Source organism: Talaromyces atroroseus (assembly GCF_001907595.1).
Source record: "Talaromyces atroroseus strain IBT 11181 chromosome Unknown scaffold_11, whole genome shotgun sequence".
Taxonomy (NCBI): Eukaryota; Fungi; Ascomycota; class Eurotiomycetes; order Eurotiales; family Trichocomaceae; genus Talaromyces; species Talaromyces atroroseus.
The window spans coordinates 499,472-521,272 of NW_017971443.1; the positions used below are offsets into that span (position 1 = coordinate 499,472).

The window sequence follows — 21,801 nt, forward strand, 5'->3', positions numbered from 1 at the left end:
GCTCGCATGCAGCCCATGATTGTCTGGTCTATGTCATTTGTGCGAGAAGAAACCTGAATTTTCTGCAGGCTCGAAAGTGACACTCCGTCGTGTGACATTAGTCAGATGGCGTCCGTACCTGACCCCAGGATATGGTTACATGAGTCTCTGGCCAGCTGTTAGCATTGTGTTCTAATGTAATGAAAATAAGTATTGCAGCAGGTGGCGCCGCTGCGCGCTGTCATTGGCGCGGGTTTACTCCAGATATCTGGAGTAGATAATTAGATATGGAGTGCTTATCTCTCAGCCAAACTCTCTAACGTAGCAGGAATGAAATCGTATTATCGGGCCAAATTCGGCGATACAACCAGCCCTCATTACTGTTCATATTATTCATACGATCTGCTCATATTTAACCGATATTTTCTGCGAACCTTGCAAAATTCAGGCATGCTCATAAATATTGCATAACTTTTTACGCATAACTGTATAACTGTATAACTCTGGAGCGGTTATTGCCCGATTCCCACAACAATTCAGCTACTTCTGCAACCGCGAACAAAGAATGCTATATTTCTTTTGCATTGACTAACAACCTAGGTCTTGCGATAGGTATATACAATATGTCTGCGGAACGTGGATTCCGAATTACGTCGTAGATTGTACCCCAGACCCATCCCCAACATCCCTTCGGCGGAGTACTTGGCAATTTCGTACTGCTTGATGTGTCAGCCTCTTGAAGTAATAAACGTAGTGTATACATCACGCGATCGTCGACGAGTTCGAGGTTTAGTACGCAGTAGTTGCAGATCATCGTCAGTTCTACATACTATGGCACGGAGTATACTCCGTACTGCTCATATTTGGCCTCTTGCTCTTCTGTAGAGAAAGAACCTTGGATAATATCTTTCGCCCGGGGAAAACGTCCCGCGAATCCGGGGTAAATACCGTACTGTATTTATACTTGCTTTCCTTACGTGCTTATCATATAAGAATTGGAATGTTCCCCCCATTTACCCCCGCGAGTCGCGCGGCAAGTCCATTATTTATTTATTTTTTATATTATGCGGCCTATCACACATGGCACAATCTTGCAACAACATTGTGACACATATGTAGAGCCTCCTCTTTCAGCGGAGGTTTCAGCTGATGAGGTGGGAGGGGGGGAAAGGCGTTGCCTGACACACACACAAACCTGGGGCTGATGACATCAAAGAGGTCGGAGTCAGACAATCTGGACCCCTCATGGAACTTTGCGTATCGATGAATCATGATTTGTTTATCCGCTCACATGCCTCGTACCTACAGACAAACTATCATTACGCACGTACACTTCTTGTTGTTGATCAGTTCTAGACCGAGAAGACAAATATTTGTACAGAGCAACCTTCACATGCTATATCTTATCTCCCATTCTCCTGTGTTGTTCACATGCAAGGCACTCGAGGTTCGCACGCAACATACTTAGACACACGCACCGCGGTGGAGTGGCTATGGAGCACCTATAGACTAGTTTGGGAAATACAGCGAAGACAATTCGGATATAGACACTGCCCGTAGTACGGGTAATCCCGGACTGTGTCCCAGGAACAAGCCTGCGTATGGAAATTAATTCTAGTTCACCGAAAAAACCTTGTAAGAATCGGCATCCGCATCCCGACCGTCTCGGCAGGCCGCGAAAACTCTTATCACCGCTACTAGACTATCCTCCGTAGTTAGCCTCCATAACCATACTCCCTGCACTATACGACTGTTGTACATACTCGTACTTGTTCCTTGTATGTATGATGAGACCAGATACCTTAGTGCACAATTGAATGATCCATGCCGAGCCGAATGCCGAAGGAACAGAACTTCCACATGCCCGATTGGCCCTCTCAGCCTTTTTCTTTACTCCATAAAACCATGGACACGATGCTACTCCAGAGTTCCAGAATCTCCAGTGTCCACGAGTTCCCTATCAGGATTCCTGCTCCATAGTGATAGTCCCTTCCTTGCAAGTTTTAACAGTTTCCCATTTCAACATGCAATTGTGGCCTGACTCGGGTTCCGTCTTGCAGACCCCCCTCCTTTACAGCGATGGCTGAAAGTCAAGGCTGAAGCTATCGACGTAGCCTCGTTCTCGCTTTCCGTCGGCGTGCGCTGTTTCATCGTCTTCTCCGCACTAGTGAATAGTCGGAACTAGTGCGTAGGTGCACAGTACTCCGTGTTTCTTGTTTGTAAGTGCATACTATTTACTCTCTAAATCGAGCCAAAGTCGGGTGCATGCCACCTAGGATCGTCTTTTCAACTCGTTCTCTAGACGGTGATCTCATGAAATCAGCGCAAATCATTTGTCGGTGTTCTTGACACGTGATGATTATGTAATTGGAACTATCATCACGTGATTTATTCCACGTGTGACTTATGTAATAGCACTCCAGATCACATGATCACAGCAGTACAGCTTCTCTCTTCGTCATCAAAATTACCCCAATGTTCATAATCGACGCCAATCCTACGAATCAAAATTTTTTATTGTGGCTTCTTCAGATATGCCCTAGTGGTTCAACCAGCAATCGTGGCACTCCTTGGCGATGAGGATGCTGAACTACTGCACGCCACATATATTTGTTAGAGCATCTAAGTCTGCTCATTGGGCAGTGCGAAACCTCTTAAAAAGGTTTACTGAGACTTGATTCATCGGAGTACCTACCTAGGTACGGAGGTAGATTATTGAAACATATAGCTGAGATGATAAACCTATATTATACAATCTATATGTCGTAGTATGAATATTTATCTTCCTCCTATAAACTTCCAGGTTTGACTCTTGAGATACCTGAAGCTGTGACGGAAACGGCAATCGATTTAGGTCTTTGGATTGGTGTCTTTGCAGGATGGAATGTCTTTTTACAGCTCGGATAGGTACTACTCTTTACATTTGGTGATCTCGTTTGCAAGAGTGCTTTGACGCCCCTGAACTGTTTGTTCTGTTTCTCGGCTTTCTTTCAACACCAGTAATAGACCATTTAACAACGCCTGGAACTCAAATATCACGGAATTATATCTAGACAGCATCTCATTCATGGATGGCGCCGTTGTCTAATTTTTGTAGTATGGAAATCAGGCCTACATTATAAACCCTGATAGGCGTCCGTCTATTATTTCACCAGCAACATATTACTACACCCACACTTCTGCTTATTATCACCTCTTCGACAGTAAAAGAATTGTCTGCAGCAATTAAAAAAACATTTTATCAAAGACAGCCAAGTTCAAGCTGCAATAGATATTTAGAATGTCCTTTCGGTTCTAGAATTTCTATTTGGCCTTTTAAATAAGCGAGAACAAATAACATGGGTTAACCTGATGATTGAGAATGGATATATAGCTATGCAAATCATATTAAACGACACTGGAAAGAGGCAACATCCTCTGGAAACTTTAACATCGCCCTTGGTTTAGCTCACTCAATGCTAGGTTGATATCCTATTCGGGAACCGCCTCCTAACAAGGCACCGCTCCTCATTAAGCGAGAAGCGCACAAAAAGGCTCAACACCTGCTTCCTTACATCTTCCTGGAGAAAAGATCCTTCACTGTCAAAATCGGGCCATTCCTCTACGTCGAGACTAGCATAGTCAGAGTGAATGAGTAGGGGCCAAGGGCAGCATTTATTTCGTGCAACGAACAGCATGATCCGCACTGTTTTACAACAAGTGAGGGCCAGAGTATATTAGAGCTCAAGGAATGCGAGAGATTTGTTCATCCAACGTACATTCTTCCCTTGTCCGAGCGGGGCATAGACAGCACTCAACAACTACTGTAATCATAAAGAAAGAACCTTTGCTTGTGAACAAAAAACAACATTGTCGGATATTCATGGGATACCCCCGGGCGAAAGCAGCGCTCATTGGATGCTGCATAACCTCTTCTTTGTTTTACACCGAAGTTTCATTGCTGACGTTTGCTTTTTGTATCTAATATGGGATATATAACCAATGGCTGTCCAATACGTCGCTGTGATAGATTCTGTCTCTTCTTCAATACAACCAACTACTTGTGAATCTCCGCAATATTACCACCACATGACTCTTCATAAAAGCGACACACTTATCCAATTCCTGGTGAATCTGACACTTGTTACCCTTGCAGATTCAGCAATGAGCAGTGCCCTCGGAGTTCTTATAGATCCATCCTTGCTACAGCCTGGCTTCTGGAATATCGGAACAACCTATGTGATCTTGACAAGTGTCGCGGGTATCTTTTCATTTATCTGATTTTCTATTCACTGATTCCACAGAGTAAGAAGCTATCGGAGCAGACCTGATCGGCCAGCTCTTTCTTGGATATCTCGCCGACGCGAAAGGAATACGGATCGCCGTCCTTGTAAACCTTTCGAGCGCTTTCCTTGCCAGCGCATTCGCCTTGATAAGTCGTTAGTACAACTAATCCTTCTAACAGAACCGAAAAGCTGAACAAATTCAGTGGCATTCTCTCATCAGTGGTCGCTATCTGCAGTTGTCGTGGCTTCATTATTGAAGATAATAGGAGGTGGATCTCACGCAACTTTCCTTATACTTGTGCCTCTGCAAAGCCTGGATTCTAAGAACACGCAGTGAGTCTTATCCTAGAGCATAGACTTGAAGTGCTTGTCTACTCATAACTTGATTAGAGCCACATATTTTTACCTTACTGCTGCGCTGAGTGCCATAGGCCAGTCGATTGGCTCCTTCATTACACCACACTTAGCTACGAAGAATAAAACCTTGCCCTATGCATTCTCTATATTAAGCTGCCTATTATCTTGTCCTATATTGATTACATGCCAATCATCATCCACTCCCTCGCAGCCACAATATATTAGAGGCAATTTTACCGAGTCGGATCCTCTCCTGAGACAGAGAGAGGCAACCCCCTCCAATGATCGGGCAACAACATCAAAGCTCGTCAAAATCAAAGCATTCTTCTATGAGCAGGCAAGAGACACTCTCTTGTATTCTGAAAAGAATAGAAAATCTATTGTCTTGGTTTTTTTTCTTGCCGGTATTGCGAAGGCTACAAGGCCGCTTTTCATAAGCTACATTCAACATAGGGACGGTGTCTCTCCAGCGCAGGTATGATCTCCTATTTGTCCATCAATTTTTTCCTATGATACACACTGAAATCTTTTCACAGGCTCAACAACTTTGGCTTCTAAGGACCGTTCTTAGTGTCTTAATCTTTGCGCTTATACTGCCTTTGCTCATCTATCTACTCCAGTACAGAGCATCAATCACACCAGCCCAGACCGCACTACACATAGCAAAGATCAGCATTATTTTTATGGAAACTGGGGCTCTGATAATCGGCCTTGCTGACTCGCTCTCAGCATTGATCCCGGGTTCCTCTTGTCTCACTCAAAAAGCAGCTTGTCATTACTTTCAGATCAAACTAATGGGAACCATGCAGCGCTTATTATAAATACGCTGGGGGTGGGCACCGATTTAGCTTTACTTATATTACTAGCAAATTCGGTTAAGAGCGAAGTTGCTGGTCGCGTTATCATGCTGACTGCATCATTGGAGAGTGCTGGTTCTCTGGTGGGTATAAGAATTCTTTACCCAATATATCAATGGAGTATGAGCCAGTCGTCCTTTGCCGGAGGAGTCGCCTACTACATATGTGCAGTGAGTTCTAGTTTTCTCTCAAATATGGACATGGCATCTGACAGCACTCATAAATTTGTAGGTTATATATGCTGTCGTTGCGTCTCTCATTTGGAGAATGAGATTTACTCCTGACACGAATTGATTATGATTATAATATCCGAGGCTCTTATGGAAATGAACCGACGGTTGTCTACAGAACCATGGGGTCGCATCAATCTATTGTTTCTTTTGTCCTTGAGGTGTGCAAGGATTTAGAGATGTTAGGTCTAGAGGGCTGTACCAGTTATATCTTGCGTATCTTTTAAAGGAGTATCTAGGTATATTCTTGGGATTAGAATGTGCTTTTAGCTCTCGCTAATAGCTGAATACTTTTATCTTGCAAGAAGAGAGCATTGCGGTGTTCCTGTGAGCAACACAACGGAATCTTTCATGGCATCTTAGCAGTACAGTGGACGTTGCCAGCTTCAGTCTATATTTATAATGTGCCTAAAACTCTAGTATGATATCCTCTTGCCAGCGACAAAGGCCATTCTATATAAAATATCGAAGGTGCTACTTAATATGCAATGCAAAGATGTGTTTGCCTGGAAGAATCTAGGATCAGACAATACAGGAACAGACAAGGATTAAATTGAAAGTATCCAATACCACGCCTAGCTACAAGGCTGGCATAGAATAGTGGCTGTTGTCAATGGAAAGCATAACGTGTCTTTTGCCTTACCTCATCACTCCTGAGAATAATAACATGCTAGCACATGTTATTATTGGAAAGGAAAGTACTTGTATGTATAGCTATCAATCTGAAAGTATGGTCAAGATGAAGAAGTGCCCTGAAAAAATCAAAAATTGTCCGTCTCACGTCTCGATATTCTGCTATACTTTGTGTCCAATTCGTGATTATGACGTCCAGCTAATCAAACCTGCATTTCCTAAGTGATTGATCTTCTTCTAAAAGAATATTAGGTAGAGTGCATGTAGGAAATGTGCTCTCGAAAGCACTGAGAAATCGAAAAATAACACTGTCATGATTCGGGAGGGTCGTCGCAGACAAACCAAACGGTCTCCCATTGAATGTAAGGTACCCTAGGGGACATCGTCGCTACCGGGGGACCTTCGTAGTACAAATCAGCAATGAAGTTTACTACTACTTAGCTTTAAGAGTTGTAGCTAACTAGCGGCGGCGGCAATACTTGCGACGGGTTCATCACTCGGTCCAAGAATAGCGTCTAATTTATTGTCCTCCATAGCTTTCAAAAGTCCGTCTCTGTAGGCAGCATTCAATAGAAACGACTTGGCTTCGTCACGCTCAGATTGTGTAGTAGTGCAATTCACGGCATCCAGCAGTGCATTAGACAAGCTCTGACGAGGTCAACGCTAGTTAGTTCTCCATTTTGAAGTGAATACTGCAGATCCGAGGCCGACAATTTGAGAAGATCCAGCTGTTGCTTAATGGTTCAATGGTTGTGGGAATCGATCGAAAATCCTATGTCAGAGCTACACGATACGTGGGAAGAAAATAAAGGAGTAGAGCACGGAGCAGTAATATTGCCACAGCTTGGGAGGCGGAAGATCCATTAACTCATTAACTATGTTCAGCTGAACGCTCGGAGTGTCTGATAACATTTTATTTTGCATAATTTGTCTTGCGCTGACAGGGCTGCAGCAGCGGGGAAGGGTCTGCGACTTAATGGCTACCCGCTTCACCCCACAGCAGCGGACCGCGCCGCAAGAGAGAGCGCCGCATAGATGCACCAATCAGAATCAGGTTTGTAATCGACCAGATAAAATATATATCAGGGGAAGCAAATGTCAATATTGGCTGGACTAACCGCATCAAAGTCTTTCATACACCGAAATTTTCCCATAAAGAATGATTAATTTCATCACTAATGCTCTATAAGCTCCTTAGCTTGGCAATGCTTAATAATAAAACTTAACCTAACTACCTAGAATTATTAATATTTACGAGAGATTTTAATAACGTCATTTTACAACTAGGATATAGGGACCTGTAAATTTTGAGGCCAAAACAACTCTATCGGGGCCAGAAATTGCGGGCTTTCCACTCCGTAACTTGTGCTGCGAGCTGCCGCTCGACGATTTTCAACATGACTTTCTCTTTTGAAGATAATACAGGGCGGTAAAGAGGCAGAGATACACTCAGTTGGAGCAATCGACTCGCAGTTTCCAAGCTGAAAGAAACAAAGAATCCACAGCCTTTATTTGAATAATCATTGTTTTGCCGCTCCTACTAAATTTACTGCGACTGCACCATCCAATGAGAGCGCGCAAACAGTAGGAAACCAACGCAGCTACGTGGACCTGTCACACCCCCCAGAGACGAGTACTCCTTATAGCCCGCTATAGTCACTGTGTTCTTGGACTGGAGAGTACTGCAATCTCCTCATTGATTCACCACACTGAGCAAGATCACATAAAATCCCGAACGTATTCGTCCTCCATTTCGGCTACGGGCAGCTAAAAAATCATATGCCGAGGCCATATCGGTACTCTGGAGCCCACCGTGCACGGCTTGCGGCAGAAACCTTCACGCCTCACTATTAGTCCGATCATCGCCCTTCACGCACTTCAATTGCCATGGGGTATCCATGGAGAACCTTCAAAAGGGATAAAACACGCGACTAAAAGGCTCCGGCCAAGCTCTTTCCAAGGAGAGAGATGTTGCTTCGGCAGCATACATTCCCTTCTCCAAAGCGACGATGATGTTTCAGTCAATGATCCTCAAACTGACAATAAGGTCACTGGACCTGCTACTACTTCATCAAGCTTTGGGATGCCAGAAGTGATGACTATCGATTGACGCTCGAAAAAGATGCCAATTCAAAAAGTTCGGATTTTAGGCTGACGGCATGAGATACTTGAAGTTCATTCAACTGGGGCTGAGTTCAAACGGCCGTTGATCACATAAAACGGTCGAAACCTACTTTGGCTGCCACAGGAATATCGACCAACTCGCTGAGATTCCCATACGAATATGATCGTCCTTGGCCAGTGATCTGGGGAGATTTTATTCTTTCAATTCTCCGATGAGAATTTGTTTCTTGATCAGGATTCCTGAGAACTCCAGCTGGCCATAGAGTCCTTGGAAAGGTTGAATGTAATTTTGCTTATGGCTCACACAACTATAGTATGCTTTCACAGTAACTAGACTAGTCACATCAGGGGTTGATGATGATGGCAACTAAGAGGTCAAGGTGTGTAGAAGCAAGTATCTAGCTGCAACGCTAAGGAGTGCGTCCCTCGCCTATCTAATTCGGAAGTAGTTTCTGGAATGCTTCTTCCTACCCGAAGATGCAAAGAATGCAAACAGAAGCCGATGGGAGGGCGAGTGGCGAAATCTATCTTCTATCCCGGGTTTGTCAGTTTAACAAGGAGAGAATGGGTGTGAAGATATATATGGATTCGGAGTCTCTGCGGCGAGAGAATGCTGTCCCATAGTCAAGCTTGATTGAATGTAGAAAATTAGATAGAATTGAAAAATGAACAGAGTTTGATGTCACAAAAAGAGTAAGGTATGCACACGTAATCACATAATGCACAGGAACAATTGCACTGTCGGTGTAAAGATATCATTATTAACTCGCATGAAATTGGATATCTTTCCCCGTATCAGAACCTCACGTTTGGGTGAACCCTAGTGTGCCATATCCACCACGGAGAGATACGAAGCAGACCCTATTGGACTTTGTATCGGAGTCGTTGTCCAAATGCCCTGAACAAAAACGGTATGGGAACCAGTATAGTAGCCAAACAAGCGAGCAGAGTGCTTGCCCATTGCACTTTCATGTTCTCGAACATTTGTCGGGTGAAGAGTGGAAAGCTCGATGCAAAAGCCGAGCGAAGCATAATATTGGCTGCTACGGCAGAGGCGGCGCTGTACATTGTAAGAGAGGACTGGCTTTGAAGCATGGAGACCAAGGGATGGTTTGCTTACACTGGTAAATAGGCATCCACAAGATAATTGAAACACGGGAGAAAAATGCAGAGTACGCCAAAGCCAATAAAGACTCCGGCGGCCGCCGGCGCAGCCCAGTGGATTTGGGAAGTAAAGCCAGTCCAGCCGAACCTAGACTGTCGTTAGATCAACTACTTCCGTAACACTGACGCGAACCTTAACACACCAGAAAAGTCCAACAGCGAATACCGGGGCTCCTATCGTGGTGGGACCCAGGCGCCATTCAGGGACAGGGACGTTTGCATTATTTGCCAGCTTCTTGGCGTACTGCCCATGTTGCAGAAGAATAAAGCCAACGGCCAAGACAACGCCGATAATAAGCCCGATAAACATCAAATAAGCAACACCCGGGGGCATGCCGTATATGGCCTCGAAAACGTAGGGGTAGGACTCTAACAAGGCATAGACCAAGCCATAGATGAATGACATATAGAGCGATATTAGAAGGAGCACGGGCTCTGTAGCAAGTAGTCTCAGGGGCCGCATTACATACTTTTCGGCCAGGTCGGCAATGTCAAACTCAACCTCTTCTTGCTTGGCATGAATGCCCCAGTTTCCTGATTGTTTCCGAATGAAAGCAGCTTTTTCCATAAGGACACAGGCGGGGTATGACTCCTTCAAGAAGAGGAGAGAAAGTACGCCGCTTGCGAAGGCGAGAAAAGCCGGGATATAGAGCGTCCATCTCCAACCAAGGAAACTGGATGCCGTATAGCCACCGGCGATAGGCGCAACGAACGGCCCCCCAAACACTGTCAAAGCATACAGCGCAATAGCGACACCGCGATATGTATTGTCATAAAGGTCGGCGAGGACGCCGGGAACCACAGTCAGTTGACTGGCGCCACACACTCCAGCAAAGAATCGACAAATAATAAGAGTCTGAACGTCTTTCGCAACCGCACATGCAACGGTGAATATCCCTTCCCCAAGGATGGCAATCACCAAGGGCCATTTTCTGCCCACGACTTCAGACATCGGCGCCCAAATCATTGGTCCCGTTGCAAAGCCCAAAACGAACAGAGTCGTACCAAGAGTAATCACTTCTGTCGCCACGCCAAAGTCACTGCTCGCCTTGTCAACCCCGGGCGAGAACATCGCACTGTTCAATGCGGCGATGAATGTACCAGAGCAAGCCAATACAGAGGATACAAGCCTACATGGTGCCTCAGACTGTTAGCGGGGGCACAAATCCAACCCCGAAATATCAGGGCCATAATTGTACGCGTAGCTGGAGACCACAAAAGCAAAATACACACTTTGTCGTCAATGGCCAATTCTGGGGATTTAGAGGATCGTTGGCTCCATCAAAGTCGACGAGGTAATGCTGTCGGTCTGGAAGAGCTGGGGGGAACGGTCTTCCTGCACCGATTGACCATTTTCCATTTGCCTCAGGATCGTATTCGCGTATAATCTCGGCGGATGACGGCATCATAGCTGTCTTCGTAGCTCGTCGTCTCGAACATAGCCATTGCCATTCGCCCCTTGGAGAGCTTTATAGGGAAGGGCACGCATCATGGGTGTTGCGGGATTTGCGGCCGGAGCCCTTTCTACATTGCAACATCACCCTAATAATACCTGCTCAAATTGCATCAAGGAACAATTGTATTGACTAATATATATGGGTCCAAGAAGCGGCTGACTCGTATAAAGTTGTGTGCTTTAGAAAGCTGATAGCATCGAGCCAATCAACATAAGTTTTGAAGGGTTGAAGTCCAAAGTTGCCGACGCATCGTCATAATAATTATTCTGCCTCCAAGTACCGCCTCCGGACATGCATTTTGATCGTAATTGCTTGTTCCGATTGCTTCATATCTCCAACTTCACTGTATGAAATTCTTTCTGATCAATTCTGCCGGGATCTTTTGCGCATACTATATATATACCACTTGGAAACAGGACACCAGCCTTTGCCTCCAGTTCCGAAATCCAGAGAGAGTGTGTGTCGGAGAGAAAGGGAAAATCCAAAGAAGAATGGCACCCCCACGTCAACGTCCAGCGACAACAGTGGCGGGAAATACAATTGACGACTCTCGCTCGGAAGCGTCTAGCAGCACACTAACTGGGCATCAATCCCGAGGTGTCCCTGGCCCAAAACCTAGAAAGGTCGGCGTTGCTGGTGCTACAGGAAGTTCTGCTACTTCGAAGGAACTCAAAGTCGCTGCGGCTACGGGTGCAGCAGCCGGAATTGGAGGAGGAGTAGTCGAATATGGAGATGTGATGAGGGATGAATTGCCTGGTGTATGTTTCTTTTTCTTTTCCCTTTTTTTTTTCTCTATAAAAGAAAATAATATTAACTTGGGAAACTAGATTCCCTGGCCCCAAATGCCACTCTCCATCCTCCACGACTACAGACACGCATACAAGCTATCAACCCCAAGCGCATACGCACGCCCCATTTCAAAAATCATGTTTGCAGCTGGTATTGGTTACCGGTCGCCAACTGCAATTGCCGCTCGTAAAGCCACATCCTCTACATCTTCGTCTTCGTCCTCGTCCTCGTCAAAAGTCCTGCACAAAATCAACAGCCAAGACCGCGTCGGAAAAGAGCAGCTTGCGCTTGCGGTTAGGAAACATTTCAATGCCGCTGGACTCGTGGAGCAGGACGCTATTGCTAGGTTTTTGTACAAGGTGCGCGAGGAGGGCAAAGGGAGGGAGTTTCGGTTGAGGTTTCAGCCTTGATGGGTCTGTTAGCATTGGTTGCTGTGTTGTAATTCTACTTGTGATGGATGTTTCTGATTGATTTGATACCCGACATCTCTCTATGGCGTTTGTCTTTTGATTTATTTGTTTCTGTTTCTGGTTTTTGTTATGTATGTATAGTTATTTATCTCTCGTATCTTCGACTATTTAGCCAATGAGCGACATTGTTAGTCGTTTCCTTCGTCCTTAGCTTCCAGTATCAACTGCATTATCCCACTGGAAATCGTCTTCGTTGCCATCTACGAATTCGCTGTCATCATCTTCAACATTGTCATCTTCGCTGTCCGCGACTTCATCAACCTTGCGTTTTCGCACGCTCAGTATAGGCGTAGACCGTGGTATGGATTGTTGCTCTTGCTGGGTACTGCGCAGCTCTCGCAATCCGCCCTGTCATGTATTAGTAATCTATAACAAGCAGAAAAATAGGAAAGAAAGAAAAAAAAAAAAAACAAACATCTTCAATCACAAATGCAAAAATATTATCATCCGTCCTGACAGAGACAATCTTCCCACCTCGTTTCATAATTTCTGCATATCTTACTACTTTGCTCGATTCGGAACTGCCAGACCACCAATCTCGATACAATACAATCCTTGTCTGCACGCAATTCTCCCACGACTGGCCGCCGCCCACAGCCGGGTAGAGCGTCGGACGCGGCTGGCCCTTGATTTTGGTATGTGTCTGGTTTAGGAGGATGATGGCCATTTTTGGCCGGTTTGTAGTAGCGCCAGTGGTAGTGGTAGTGGCTAGTTTGACTAATTTGTTGGCCATGTCGCTTATTACATTCCATTTGCGGTTTAGGAGCCATTGCGTGGCTTGTTTTTGTTGGTTCTCGGTTCCTTGTGCATGTCCCTGCCCCTGTGTTTGTAGGCGGGACCGGAGTTCGGTGGAGTTGGGGAAGTAGGATTGGAATGGCGCAGAGATGGAGTCGACGATGAGCAGACTTGTGCCCTCTGCAGGGAAGTTGGGTGGTGGATGTGCGAATAGAGAGAGGAGATGGGGTAGTGTGGGTGCGCGTATGTGATGGAACCGATTCATGCACTCGCTTAGTCTTTTGTCAATGGAGTAGTCGTTCGATTGTAGCATGAGTTTGCTCGTTAAGAGCTCTTTGAGTCGGAGTGTGGGGATTGGCGAGCCGGTGTCTAATAATGAAATAGCATCCAGTCAGCCACTATAGTACGTGCAGGCGAGACGGGTACACAGACCAATCCATACTACCTTCTCGTCCTCTCCTGCCACTAGAGTCGTCGCTGCTATATTGAGCCTGAGATTGTATGTCAGCATGACTCTTATTGAAACTTGGTGCCGGGACAGAGACGTACGAAACGGCAGTCTTGCCTACCCCCGGCGGACCATATATTTCAGTGATGCTCCCTCTGGGAATCCCGCCTGCTGATGGCCCGTGGCCAGAACGAGCAGGACTGGCCGCATAGTCCGTGGCAGCAGCTGTGGCGGTGCGCAATGCATCATCCAGTCGATCTAGGCCGGTTGGGAGTGGTGCAGGCACAGCGGGGAAAGGGTATGGAGTCGACAACAGCGACGACGATGCTCGAAGCGCCTGTGAGGCGGAGATGGAGGAGACTCGCGCTGCGGATTGTCAGCAGACGGACTTTCTTTATCAATTGCTTGTTAATATGCATACATACGTATTCCGGGCTCGGTCAGGAAGTCATAGTCGGTCATTTTTCAGGCCTTGTCGAGTTTTCCAGTGCGCGGCCTGCTGCATGTTGACCTGTTATTTTGAGATATCCAGAGCTTCTCTCCTTTGTTTCATATCATCCCAGCTAGCATTAACCACTCCTTTTGTATAAGTAATCATTATAATGCGACTGAATCAACACTGAACACGTTAAGTGGAAGCGCGCTTGGCCGAAACAAGTTAGCGCGTTGCGAGAGGGTTCCGAAGCGCCCGCCTCAGGCAGCAGGATTGCTGGCGTCGGACTTATTGATTGGACACTGACTTTACAATTCACCAAGCGTTGATCGAGTACTACTAGTTAACTACGACGCTAGCTCTTGCATTCATTGCCTCTAATGTAGCAGCCTATTTTTGTTGCAGAGGACTGGCTACTTAGGTATATATAATGGAACTCAACGCCCAGTTCGTCTACCTGGTAGAGATACCTAGGTACAGAGCTGCGTCGTATCAACATCAAAATGGCTGAACTGGCCATCCGACCCTACGACAATACAAGTGACTTAGCTGCAGTATCAGCCCTCTGGCAGCAGGCTGTCCCAAAATACCCTATTTCCCCACAGCATCTGGAAGAGCTTCTGGTCCTGCGCTGGGGGTCGCACTTTGTGGCCCTCATTCCAAACACCGACGACTCGCCCGCCTCACCTCGTATTATCGGGTTTGTTGCCACTTACACAGATGTCCCAGGGGTGTCAGGATTAGGATCAGGGTCACCTGCATACCTGCCGGTTATTATAATCCATCCCGGTTTCCAGGGGAAAGGCCACGGGACAAAGCTGCTGCAGCACGCGAAGGATCATTTGGGAAAATCGTTTGAGACGATCAAAGTGACCTCGTCTATTCCTAGATTTTGGTCGGGGGTTCCAACAGATCTGAGTCTTAAGGACCAGGAATTTTTCGCCAAGAGAGGTAAGTTATGTGGTACATGGGATTGATTACTAGTACCTAGATATGGGCAGCACTAACCTCCTGCAGGCTTTAAGGAGACTTCCAGAGTGAAGGATTTCTATCAGCCGCTGGCTACATTCAAATCACCACAGCATATACTGGACCGCGCCGCATCTAATGGCATTACATTTGCGCCTCTGACAGCGTCGGGCGCGGAGGAATGCCTTGCCGCGCAGGAATTGAATTTCCCTCGGTGGGCACCGGGGTATCAAGCCCTGCATCGCGGGAACCATCATGAGGAGATTATGGTCGCATTTGACCGCGACGGCAGACAGGTTGGGTGGACTTTTATCCTGTCGCCGGGCAAGACGAGGTTGTGGGATGGGTTTGCATTCGTGCCGGTTGTTGGAGGCGAAGACGGGGTTAGTGGGAACGGCAGAACGGCGATGATTTCTGCGGTGGGCGTCAGCAAGGATGTCAGAGGGATGGGGGCTGGGTTGGGGATGGTATGTGCTGCGATGGAAGAGTTTAAGAAGAGAGGCGGCATCGATGGCGTCTTTGTGGACCAGGTGGTGCTGGACAATTTCTATGAGAAGGTTGGGTTTGCGACTTGGAGGGAATACAGAGAATTTGCCATTGCCACTGGGCATGAAAAATAAATGAAGCTATATATTCTTCTTCTCAAATGCAGAACACTATATGTCGTGATCTTTCTGTTCCGTACCTCCACAGACAAGCTCGCCTATATGATAGCCGACTCCCGAGGAGATATAGTCAGACTCCACGGAGGAATCCAATCATATGCCAATCAGACAACGCTAATTAGCAACTGGCAATAAGCACTATTTCCTTGCCTGTTCTAAGTTGCAACATGCTCTACCTTCTTAAGTCTCTGCTGTCAGATCCATTACAAACACCCGTTTGAAGGGAGACGCAGCCCAAGATGTTGTCAAACAAAACCATGAGCCTGGTACCGGGCCTGGTCAAGCAAGGACGTAAGTTGGATGCAGACGGTTATTGCATATGATTACTGGTGAGCGCATGGGCTGACGAGTATGTATAGCCTTCATGCGTGCGTTCCTGGCGGCTTCGGCAATTGCCCGCCGCCAGGTTGGCGCATCCCGAGGACTGACGACTTCTTCGCGTCGATATGCGAGGTATGTGCTTGAATTCCGCATGCATTTCTTTACTGGCGAATCTAACCAGCCTGCAACACAACAGCAAGCAAACCCTCTCCGTCCTCGAACAACAACGCCTCCGCCGCCCCGTCGCGCCGCATCTCACAATCTACAAATGGCGCTACCAATCCCTGACCTCCATCCTGCAGCGCTTCTCGGGCATATTTCTCTCGGGCGGTTTGTATCTATTCGCCGCGGGATACCTGCTCGCGCCCTTACTTGTTCCGCAGACGGCCATCGCGCATCTGTTTGACATAAATACCATTGCGGCGTTCGTGGGCGCGTGGCCCGTGTGGGCAAAAGTGTCGGCAAAGTTTACGCTCGTTTGGCCGTTTACGTTCCACGCTTTCAACGGTGTGAAGCAGCTGGTTTTTGATGCTGGGCGTGGGCTGACAAGTAGGCCTGGCATTGTGAAGGCGTCGAGGGCTGTGGCGGCGGTGAGTTTTGTGAGTGCTTTGGCGTTGGCGTTCATCTAATGTAGGGCTAGGTAGATAGATCATAGATACCTCTCTGCATTATTAGTGAGCGTGGTAGAAAAATTGTGCATAAATATTGATCAATATATATATTATTCTTGTCCCCGCGGTATATACACAATTATCGAGCAGTAAAAAAACCTTTTGTCTAACCAGAGCACCCAGGCATTATCACGCTGTCTTCAATGACTTCCCTTCTCCATTATCAGCCTCAGTCTCAGGCATAGGGATGGTCACGGCGGCAGTCTGAGTCGTGTTCTTGTTCTCTTCAGCACCTTCGCTTTCCAACAGCTGCGTGTCCTCATCCTCATCCTCGTCATCCTCAGGCAACAGCAGGTTCAAAATGAGCGCGATAAAACCCGTAACGACAAAGCCAGTCGTCATGACCAGCTCAATCGCATCAATGAGCCCCGTCAACCCCTTGTTGTTGCCGGAGTACGTGAACACGTACGAGAACCAGTCCGGCACAAGCGTGGCGCCCATACCAACGGCGAACGAGGCGGTTAAAATAAACCGATTGCGGCGCGTAAAGGGCACGAGCGAAATGATACGAACACCGGAGATGGCCACGGACGAAAATAGGAACGTAGTCATACCGCCGAGCACGGGGGACGGAATGGCGACCAGCGCGGCGGCAAATTTGGAGAAGACGCCCATGATAATGAGGAAGAAGCAGCAGAAATAACCGGCTTTACGATTGGCGCAGCGCGTCAGCGCGATAACGCCGTTGTTTTGCGCAAATGTCGACATGGGCGTGATGGTGCACAGGCCCGCGAGCAGACCGCTGAAGCCGTCGGCGAGCACACCACCGCGGATGCGAGTGTCGAAGGTCTCGCCCTCGACTTCGATGCGCGATACGTCGCAGGTTGCGGTGATGTCGCCGATGGCTTCCATCATGAGCACCATGTAGAGTGCGAGGAAGGGGAGGATGAGAGGCGCGTAGATCTTGAGAGGGAATGTCTCGACCCAGATGAAAGATGCGACGGGCGCTTCGTTGATGGAAGAAGGGTCGAAATAGCCACATGCCGCCGCCACGATGCATCCGACCAGCAGACCGACGACAACGGCGCAGGACTTCATGATGGGCGCTCCGAACCGTTCGCAGAGGATAATGGTCAGGAACACGAGGAATCCGAGACCGATGAACTGCGCGCTGCCCCAGGGTAGGGCGTGCGGAGCAGCGGCGTCAGGACACAGAGCTCGAGACGCAGCATTGGTCAAGCAGGAGCCTGAACCGCCAGCCCAGTCCTCGAATCCGCTTTCGATCAAGCTGACTCCGATGAGGAGGACAGTAGGACCGGTGACTAGCGGTGGGAAGATGCGCTTGAGCAGCTTGATTGGCATGAATGATAGGCCGATTTCGAGGAGTGCGCAGAGACATGCTGTGCCCAGGATTGCGCCGTAGCCATGTGGACAGGCGAGTTGGTTTCCGTCGGCGTCTGTGGGACAGTAGCCCGATGAATACATCTGCGACAGCGCGTTTTGTGCAACGGTCAGGGTGGAAAAGGACGTGCCGGTGACGGAGATCAGTCCCGTACCGATGTAGTAGGGGGTTTTCCAGATGCCGAATCGGGTAATCTGGATCACGGACAGAATTCCCGAGACGATCAGGGATGTCGAGACGAGATATTGCGTTGTTTTGGTGTCGAAATTAGCTGAGCCAGCGATAATGAGGGGGGGAGTGATTACTGTCGATGTTGTGAGTTTCCCTTCATTGTTCTCCCATTTGTATACATGTCTGTTCTGGATCAACATACCTCCCGCAAGCATGGCCAGCGCATGCTGTAGACCGAGCAGGAAAGCTAGCAGGATCGGAATCTTATCATAAAGGCCGAAGAAGGGCGCTCGGCGACGAGACTTTTTCATAAAAGGCAGGTTTGGCCTGAACAGATGGGCATAGTCGTAGTCGCCGACGAGGCCATCTCTGCGCGGCATTAGCTACTCTTCTCTCCTGTCCAAGAAAAGACGAAAATGCATTTCTTACTTTGTTGTCAACGCGCGAACAATGCGCCGTAGTCTGTCGGACAGGGTCCGTTTGGGACCTATACTTGGTCCAATCTGATCGGGGCCGTCCATGCTTAGTATCCGGTGAAGCTATTCCGATGTGCTGGACAAGGTGAATCGCCGGAGCAGGGGACGATGGGTATTTAAATAGTAGTGTATTAACATCAATAAGTGATATAGTATAGTTATAAGTCGCTGGAAGGATTCCGTCACTTATCGGATTACTCGATGGCAAGCAGTAACCAGCAGAGATAAAACAGGGTCCACTGCTTGATAGGCGCGCTCGCATTGGATGCTATAAAGCCTTAGCACGGTCACTAAGCAGATAAGCAGAAGCTCTGTGGCCGGCTCCGATAGCGCTATATGCCCGCTCACACTGCACAGTACGGAGCACCGAGTCCATAGAGCAACTAATAAATAATATGGTGCTTATGCTGGGCATCTGAACCTTCCGGCCCACGGCGAGATTCTGGAAGAAACATCCCCGCCGCAGTCCGTCTGTTTAACTAGCTCGAGCCTTGCTTACTAACTATGGGTAGCGTTTTAAGTAGCGGCACACAGATCCTCGCAGTCGGAACGGACCGATCCTGTATTGAATTTGCCTGCTTTCTCGAGTACTGCCTTGATCAATGGACATCGCCACTGCTGTATCTATTATAATTGGACTATTTATCTGATCTGTATACGGTAGAGAATGCTTTCGCCACCGTTAACCTAGCCCTAACCCTAGAGATGATGTGCCCGGCACGTGACTACGGGCTTACCGCTTTAGGACTAGCCGCTGATTGTCGATAAGCAATGAATGGCATGCATCGAGATGGACCGCGATGTTTCTGCTTGACACGAGACTGGCTGTCTGATTAGCCACCATTGTTACTTATGGAAGACCATGTGGCCCGTCGCACCGACCAGCAGGCACACACTGGCCCGCGCAAGTATATGAGCAAAGGCCGTCGGGCCTGCGACCTTTGCCGCTCGCGCAAGTCTGCTTGTCAGATCGAAGTCGCGCCGCCATGTCGTATGTGCAGGGCCCACGGCCAGCAATGCGAGTTTACGAACCGGGTGGTGCGCAAGAAACGGCCGGCTCCTCATTCAGTGGCTGAGGAGGGTGGTAATGCGCCGGTATGGCATCCAGAAGTACGACCCGCGCAATCCGATACGGAGCAGCTGTCGTGGCCGCAGGGTTTGAATTTTCTGTCTATGCCTGAAAATAACTTGGCTTCTGCGTCGCCTAGCAATATGCAAGGCCATGTCTTTGGCGGCCCGGGCTTGAGCCACACTTCAAACGAGCAGCTCACACCCGGTTTTCTGTCTGGTCCAGAAAACGCGGACCAGTTCATGATAGATGACTTCATGCTAAGCATATATGAAGGGAGAACACTGCCCGACGTCTATCAAGGAACAGGAAGTGGCCTCAACTCGCTGGATTATTCGCCGCTCACGTCTCAAGTGTGTGGTCTAACTGGCGATCAAGACCCCTACGTCCTGCGCCATTATCAATATGACGAGAAGTCTGAATTCGTGTTCTCGAAACTCGCTATTCGCAAGGTTCAGGATGGGCCGGTCCCAGTTCAATTTTTGCTGTCAAAGCCAGAACTGAGTGCGGACTCGCGGTCTCAGACTGTCCTTCGCCATGGGCCCCAGACGAACGAGACGCCCTCGTTGTCGGAAATTGTGCCGCCGGAAGTTGCGGAACGGTTGATTGAACTGTACGTTCTACATTGTAAATCTATTTCGGATCGTTGCAAATCAACTAATCATTTCGGAAGGTTCTTTCGCTTTGTGAATCCGCAATTTCCAGTTCTATCCGAAGCAAATAGGCCATGTCCCCGGACATCACCGACTCACCTCCTCGCAGCAATATATTCTATCACACAGCCTTTCACTGTGTTCGATGACAAGCTGTCGATTGAGCTTGCATATAATCATCCATCACCACAGTCCCTCTCTAACATTGCTTGGCGCTCTCTTAACGACGAAATACCCGAACCCACGATACACTCTCTTCAAGCCGCACTAATCATGTTATTGCAGCCACCTAGTAATCCGTTATTGCTCGAAAGTCCCTTAAAATGGGCACTTCTTGGGCTTACTGTGTCGATGGCACAGACCCTTGGTCTTTATCTGGATCCAACTGCCTGGAATCTGCCTCCGGAAGAAGTCGAAAGCCGGAAAAGACTTGCTTGGCTAGTCTGGGCGGCTGACAAGTGGTGTGCGTTCAGCTTAGGCAGACCGAGCCATATTTCGAGAAATGACTGGATGATTATCGAATTGGATATCGAACAGAATCATTCTCTGCCTGACGCAGCTGACCAGAGCAGTCGGTTCTATACTACGCAATTCTCGAAACTCACCCTGATTCTAGATTCGGTTTTGGCTGATTTATAGTGAGTCGTCATTCGATAGACTTCGTGTAATTCTTTCCTGAAAAGGTAACTGACGAGAAGCAATTCAAAGCTCTATACGATCTGTATCTACCCTCAGCCAGGACTTTAAGCTGGCAATCACCACAGCCCAACCCATTCTACAAAGACTCGATGAATGGCACAACAGCCTTCCCTCAATTCTCGAGATCCGCAGAGGCAACGATGGGAACAACACAGATCTTCCAAACGGATCGGCTTCGCTCCATATTGCCTACCATGCCGTCAAAATACTAGTTTTTCGTGCATTGTTACGACCATTTAATCAACCAAATAACCCGGATTCTACGACCACACAAGACCATCAGAGCCACGCGGACGACTGGCTTGCCGCGAAAATGCGGATTCGCAATGGCGCCCTTGCCGAAGTGACTTCAGTGCTTAGCTTGATATCATCCTTCAGACAGGAACACTATCAAGCCTTCTGGGCTCCTTGTACGTCAAGCCCAATATAATCCTCTGCTTTCTCTGTTTTGTATGCTTACATATATCTAGGGTCCAAAACAAGCTTTGCGCTAGTTACAAATCTTCTGTTCTTGTTATCAGCTACATCTAATCGCGACACTAGAACAGCGGCAGAATTGTCCTCGTCGTCATCGCCATCGCCATCACTATCATCGCCATCACCCGGCATGGCAGGCCGTGACGAGTATGCCGAATGCCGGCAAGCTCTTGAACGCGCGCGCACCATATTCCGATTGCATGCGAAGGCGCTTGATATGATGCGACTCGCGCTCCTGCGCATTGATGCTATTTTCTGGATTGGGTGGGAGCGAGTCTTGGGGTTTAAATGATGTGATATTATTCATCTTATGCATATATATTCACATATTACTTGGTAATTTACTA

At 47.8% G+C, this 21,801-nt stretch overlaps 6 protein-coding genes across 6 annotated transcripts, besides 1 other annotated feature; 3 read left to right on the forward strand and 3 right to left on the reverse strand.

Moving 5' to 3' along the window:
• Positions 1–7,713: 7,713 nt before the first annotated feature.
• Positions 7,714–7,812: a repeat region (Identified by RepeatMasker using a combination of RepBase library and repeat library created with RepeatScout).
• Positions 7,813–9,306: 1,494 nt separating this feature from the next.
• On the reverse strand, positions 9,307–11,015 carry UA08_07464 (hypothetical protein; the record flags this gene model as incomplete). The annotated part of the gene is made up of 4 exons (XM_020262361.1): positions 9,307–9,505; positions 9,566–9,697; positions 9,753–10,739; positions 10,843–11,015. 4 exons carry the CDS (start codon positions 11,013–11,015, stop codon positions 9,307–9,309), a joined length of 1,491 nt encoding a protein of 496 aa, XP_020117261.1.
• Positions 11,016–11,557: 542 nt separating this feature from the next.
• UA08_07465 (hypothetical protein) lies at positions 11,558–12,265 on the forward strand (the record flags this gene model as incomplete). The annotated part of the gene is made up of 2 exons (XM_020262362.1): positions 11,558–11,824; positions 11,894–12,265. 2 exons carry the CDS (start codon positions 11,558–11,560, stop codon positions 12,263–12,265), a joined length of 639 nt encoding a protein of 212 aa, XP_020117260.1.
• Positions 12,266–12,472: 207 nt separating this feature from the next.
• On the reverse strand, positions 12,473–13,970 carry UA08_07466 (hypothetical protein; the record flags this gene model as incomplete). Its single annotated transcript, XM_020262363.1, has 5 exons — positions 12,473–12,673; positions 12,828–13,429; positions 13,493–13,551; positions 13,610–13,874; positions 13,934–13,970. 5 exons carry the CDS (start codon positions 13,968–13,970, stop codon positions 12,473–12,475), a joined length of 1,164 nt encoding a protein of 387 aa, XP_020117259.1.
• Positions 13,971–14,444: 474 nt separating this feature from the next.
• Positions 14,445–16,525, forward strand: UA08_07467 (hypothetical protein; the record flags this gene model as incomplete). Its single annotated transcript, XM_020262364.1, has 5 exons — positions 14,445–14,892; positions 14,959–15,472; positions 15,799–15,866; positions 15,935–16,028; positions 16,078–16,525. 5 exons carry the CDS (start codon positions 14,445–14,447, stop codon positions 16,523–16,525), a joined length of 1,572 nt encoding a protein of 523 aa, XP_020117258.1.
• A 171-nt stretch (positions 16,526–16,696) lies between these two features.
• UA08_07468 (Purine permease) lies at positions 16,697–18,601 on the reverse strand (the record flags this gene model as incomplete). The annotated part of the gene is made up of 3 exons (XM_020262365.1): positions 16,697–18,213; positions 18,283–18,449; positions 18,510–18,601. The coding sequence occupies 3 exons, from the start codon at positions 18,599–18,601 to the stop codon at positions 16,697–16,699; spliced, it is 1,776 nt and encodes a 591-aa protein (XP_020117257.1).
• Positions 18,602–19,408: 807 nt separating this feature from the next.
• UA08_07469 (hypothetical protein) lies at positions 19,409–21,746 on the forward strand (the record flags this gene model as incomplete). Its single annotated transcript, XM_020262366.1, has 4 exons — positions 19,409–20,238; positions 20,299–20,916; positions 21,014–21,387; positions 21,448–21,746. The coding sequence occupies 4 exons, from the start codon at positions 19,409–19,411 to the stop codon at positions 21,744–21,746; spliced, it is 2,121 nt and encodes a 706-aa protein (XP_020117446.1).
• Between the last annotated feature and the right edge of the window lie 55 nt (positions 21,747–21,801).